Raw genomic sequence first — 5533 nt, forward strand, 5'->3', positions numbered from 1 at the left:
TTAAGTGGTAGTGAAACAGGCACGCGCATGCATAGCTGATTATAACTAGAACAAATCTTTTGAAAAGCAATTTGGCAGTAAGTATCAAGCCTCTAAATGTGTGTACTCTGACCTGGGAATTCTCTTTCCGGAAACCTAGCTTATTGTGGGGAGGGTGGGAATCTAATTAGGTAAACAGATACAGGCACAAAGAAATTTATTATGGTGTTATTTTATAACAATAAAAAAAAGTATGAGAAACAAACTGGTAACATGCCCAGTTCTGTAAACTATGGTATATCCACCAGTTTGGGTGGATCTGTTTATAGGGAGTCTGTCAAAACCTGAGTATAAGCATGTATATACAATCTTATCAAAATTATATATTTTTAAATACAGAAGCAAATATGAAATCTGCACAATTCAAAAGGTTTAGAAGTAAATATACTAATCTTGGTAGTGATAGGTTTTTGGTACAGAGATTTAGAGTGACTTTTCTTACCTTTTTATTTATGTTATTTTCAGGTTCATCATAAGAACTATAGTGTACACACTTTTCTAATCAGCAAAAAATAAACACACTTTATAAGGAAATAAACAAACATAGAGATGGCATATGGAATCTTTTGGTTTGAGAGATGGCTGAGACTGGGATAATTCAGATCAAAAATACAATAAATTATCTCAATTCCAAAAAAAAAAAAGGGTGGGGCTGGCTGGTAAGGGACCTACATTTCATACCCTTCTTAAGTTTGCTGGTTTCTGCCCAGAATTTCCATTAGGACTGGAGAATAGGAGCTGAGTTAATTTTCCCAGGGGCCCTGAAATCCTGACATTGGTACATTCCCTGTCATGCATTTATTCTCATTCTTAGGGCCATGGTGACCATAAATGTGAATGAAAATTTAAAGTATTTAGCATTTATTAAGCACTTCCTATGCACAGGCATTGTTTTGGTGCTTTTTATAACTGTATTTCACCTTTCTCAGGCTTACAAAAGCTCTTAGTAAAAGAACTATTGTCTCCTTCCTCCTCGCTCCCCCACGCCAGCATGTTCTACACACTCCTTTCTTCTACTCACCAAGAGAGCCTTTTAGGAATATAATTGATTTGGATCAAAGAAAAAAAATGGGCCAACTAGGCTGCCATTTGTTATCAATAAAGCCTCACAGCTGTCTGAACAGCTGACTAAAGAAGCACCTTCAAATGGTCAGGACAGGGAAGGTTCTAGAATTAGGGCACCAGAAAATCCCACAGGCCTTCTCCTTGTGATGTGGCTTATTTGCTTTACAGGCGTCAAGCATATTTGCGGACGTCAGCAGCCCATCAAAGTTTAAAATAATAATAGTGAAAAGGAAAACAGCCCCTTTCTGCCAGGCAGTCCTGTTCTGCCAACTTCTGTGTTCTTTTTGAGTTAATAAACATCCAAGAATCACCTCCCCTACCACCCTGAGGGGGAAAAAACAGCACAATAATTTTAAAACCACCAGGTCAGCCCATTGTCAGCATAAACCATTCAGACAAGTAGCATTTTGTCACACTCTAATGAGGATTTTACCTCTGCCTCAAAACGAAAGCTATCATTAGGTTTCGTGTTTATGGGATCAAATGATTGTCTGGGGATGGTGGGTTTCTTTCAGTCCCTTCCTCATTTTAATCACGTTCAAGACCAAATGCATAGACGTTTCCTGCATCAGATGAAACTAAAAAACCATAACTATGCCAGCTAATGTCTTTTGAAAACATCAATTAAGAAAATGGCCTTTAAATTCCCATTTTTACTTGAAAATCTGAGAACTGGCACACATGTTTTAATACCAGGGCAGTGGTGGTGGCAGTGAGGGGCGGGTGGGGGTTTGAGGAGGTTTGACCTCAAACAGTGGTTTGAGGAGGTCAGAAGGGCAGGCTCCCATTGGCAACAAGCAGATAGAGAATCTCTGCAAGGGAAGGAACTTCTGTATAAAGCAAAGGCCTCTTAAGTTATCTTCACATGTAGTGTTGAAACTGGAGCCAGCCCCTCAAGAGTAGGTTGATAAGAGGCTTCTGCACCATGCTGGTACCACACACATGCCCCATTGTTAATACCTCCTAAGGACAGCTTAGATCCCACATTCCTCAGAAGAACTGAGCTGCAGAGGGAAATCGACCGGCAGGCTCCTTCCGCAGGGCCAACAACTAGCTACAACTGATAAGTTTTAATTGAAATAACTGGAACAATTACAGGGAGTCCCCACCACTTCTGTCGCCAGCTACTGAGATAGTGTTGCACTTGCATCTCCTGGCATGGGCATAGGCGTGTGCCAGAAAAGAGTAATTCAAGTTCTTAACTCATTTTTTATCTTTTTTTCCATGGCTATGTGCCATCGTTAATCAAATTGTTCACCCAAGGAGTACTATGAGATTGTTTTGTTTTATTTTTTCTTTTCTGGCCTTATCTAGGAAACCCTGATATTTACTCTATCTGAGTTTGAACAAGTAACTAATTAATCTCTGACAAAAGATACTGAAGTTAGACAAGTTTGGGTAAAATCCGTTGAGGTCATGGTTGCTTTTAATCACATAGCTCAATTTAAAAGCTGAACACTAACACACCTTTGCTTTCAAAGAGTGCTTGTTAAACAGCAAGTTTGGTTGTGTGTAACTTGAATTCTGCCACTTCTTTTTATTTTTTTCTGAAATAACAGTGATTGAGTCAATGAAGTGGCAATATGAATTAAAGGACAACACACCTGCCTTTGCAGGGACAGACCCCAAAGGGCCCAGATTAAATTTTAACCAAGATTATGTTTGCCAGGATTTTATATCTCAAATGATTATGTTTGGCTTTTGTAATAATAAAAGGTTATTTTGGGAAAAGAATTCCCTTTTAACATCTACTGTGTTTACTAGGAGGAAATACAGAGTTAGACTTCGATACAGTTTAGCCTTTGAAAGAAAATAAAAGACAAATGATTTAGCAGATGGGTAATTCCCAAATCTGCAGAAATGTAAACAGCCAAGATTTTGGGGCCTATGGGTTTTATCAAAGATGTAAGAAAGGCTGAGACCGACACCAGTGTGTCCTCTTTGGCTAGTTTTAACACGTTTACAGCCACAATTAACATTCAAGGAATTTCCTTTTCATCCAAGTGTTTCTTTTAAAAGCACTTCATACCACAAACTAAAGTTCTAGCTGCCACCAGTCCTTCCCAAACAGAAGAGTAGTGAAATCTCCATAATACTTTCTTACTTTGAAAATGGGCTCGGACCACGTCAATTTCCTTGGGGTATTTGTTTTCCAATATAGGGGGCTCTGGCCTCCTCCCTCCTTCCCTCTCTTTAAAGAACTTGTACTGGGGACCCTACTTCTTCGTCCTTCACCCTCCTCCGCACTCACCCCGGAGCCAGATGAGCGCCAGGCTGGGCAGGCGTCCTAACCCCTCCCCTGGCCCAACAGCCTGGTTTCAAGTCCCTGAGCCGGCCGGCCCACTGCATTCTGCAAGAAAAAAGAGATCCCTGTTTCCCCCCCACCCCGCTACCCCCTAGACAAGGGATTCGCACATGGGCACGGAGTCCGAGTCTTGGCTATGCATAGAGCTCAGTCCCGTATCCGAGTCTTCGTCGTTGCCAGGACCACTCTTGGCCAGTCCACGGGCCTGGTCCACCCACATGTCGGCGCAGGCTTGAGGTCCAGGTTCCCGCGAGGGATCGCCGGAGCCAGGAGCCCCATCCGGTGCCACTGTCAGCTCCAAAGTGTGCAAAGTTTGCAGAAGGCCCTGTAGCTCGCGCTCCTTGTTGTCCCATTGCTGCTGGCTGTAATCCAAGTCCGACTTGACGGCCTCCAGGTCCGTGTTGAGCCGGAGCCCGATGTAAAGGCTGGTACTGAGCTGCGTCCTGACCCGTTCCTGCTCCAGCAGCAGCTCGCCTTCGGGGCCGCCATCGGGCTCCGGGGGCTCCTCCCGTGCCGCCAGCTCCTCCTGGCGCCGCCGCATCCACCTCTGGTTGAGTTCCTCCTGAATCTCGGCTGAAAGGCGCTCCAGCAACTCCTCCTGCTGAACTCGTTGCTCCTGAAGCCGCAGCAAGTCGTCGCAGCGCCGGGCCAGCTCCTCCAGCGCCGCCGCCTGCGCCTCGCAGTCTAGAGGGGGCGCCGACGCCGCCTCTGCCTCCGCCGCCACCTCTTCTGGCTCCTGTCTCGGGCTGGACCCGTCGAGCTCGATGCCTGCCCCAACCAAGTAAGTGTCCTGCACGTAGTTGACCCCGTGACGCCGCATGCGGTCCAGGTGCACCTTGGCTTCGTAGCGGTCGATCTCGCGGTCCAGCTCGTGGAGCCGCTGCACCTGCTGGCGAATGGTGTGGTCCTGGGAGAGCACCAGATGCACCAGCGTCTCCATGCGCTCCACCGACGCGCTCTCGTGGGCCCGCGGCGACGAAGAGCAGGACGAGGCAGTGGACGACGAAGTGGACGAACAGGACGACGGTGGCTGCTGCTGGCGCCGCCGGTTGAGCTTGGCCAGTTTGCGAAAGGCCTTGCGAACCACTCGCCGCTGTTTCTCCTGGGTCATGGCCAGGCTGGGCCGCGCGGGGGCCCCGCGGGCCGGACAGGGGCGCTCTCGGCTGAGCACTACGCGCGCCTCGGCGCTGCGAGGGCCGGCGTTAGGCAGCGATGCCTCGCTGCGCACTAGCACGAAGCGCACATTCTCTTGCTCTTCGCCCCAGGCAGCCCAGAGGCGCAAGATGCGAGTCTTGTTAGGGAGGATGCGCTCAAAGCCGCGCCACTTCTCCACGATGCAATAGCACTGCGGGGGCCCACACAGCATGCCCTGCGGCAGCGCCTCGTCGTCGTCCTCGTCGTCCTTGTCCGGAGGTTCGGGAAGCTCTCCCGGGCCAGGCGGGTCGCCGGCCGAACCCCGCCGCCGGCTCCGCCGCTGTCTCCGTCGCCGCCGGCAGCCGTCCTCCAAAAGCACTCGCACAACGTCCGAGCAAGTGGTGCGGCGGGAGAGACCAGACACCAGCTTCTCTTCCTGGCATATCCATACCGATATCTTCTTTTCCGAAGGATCCATGGCGCAACCAGGGCGTAGGTGGCAGGTCCGGCCGGGCTCTGCTGGGGCAGAAAGGACAGCAAGGGCAGCCCAGTAGCTCTGGGATGGGAGAGGAGCCAGTGCCCCTCCTGCGGCTGCACTAGCCCTGCTTCCCCGCTGCGCACCGAAGGCAGGCTGGAAAGCGACTGCGGCTGTGGTCGCGGTTGTGGCTGCGCTCTGCCCGGACGACGGGCGCTCCCGGGGCAACGCGCCCGGGACCGGCTCCCGCCGCTCTAGCTCTACCCAAGGTGCCCGGGACCTCCGGGTTTTGCTCCTCCCCACGTGGCTCCACCCCTTCCCGCCCCCAGCGCCCAGAGCTGTGGCTGGAAGTACAGGAGGCTCAGGGCCCAGGCCCGCCCCTTGCAGCCTTGCGGTGCAGCGTGCGCCCCGTCCCCCTCGCTCGCGTTGCGGGCATCCTGAGTCTCGGCCCTTTTCGCCAAATCGCTGCTCTGCCGTGCGCCTACGCAAGGGAAGATTCAAGGGCCCCTCTACTT

The 5533-nt window shown here is 50.2% G+C and overlaps 1 protein-coding gene across 1 annotated transcript; it reads right to left on the reverse strand.

Moving 5' to 3' along the window:
* Nucleotides 1–2510: 2510 nt before the first annotated feature.
* On the reverse strand, nt 2511–5274 carry RASSF10 (Ras association domain family member 10). The gene has a single exon (XM_023230781.2). It carries the CDS (start codon nt 5019–5021, stop codon nt 3501–3503), a length of 1521 nt encoding a protein of 506 aa, XP_023086549.1. The 5' UTR covers nt 5022–5274; the 3' UTR covers nt 2511–3500.
* Nucleotides 5275–5533: the final 259 nt, after the last annotated feature.

This window comes from Piliocolobus tephrosceles, chromosome 13 (assembly GCF_002776525.5).
Source record: "Piliocolobus tephrosceles isolate RC106 chromosome 13, ASM277652v3, whole genome shotgun sequence".
Lineage (NCBI taxonomy): Eukaryota > Metazoa > Chordata > Mammalia > Primates > Cercopithecidae > Piliocolobus > Piliocolobus tephrosceles.

Coding starts and splice junctions, on each gene's coding strand:
- RASSF10 (XM_023230781.2), bottom strand. CDS start 5,021: ATGGATCCTTCGGAAAAGAAGATATCGGTATGGATATGCCAGGAAGAG.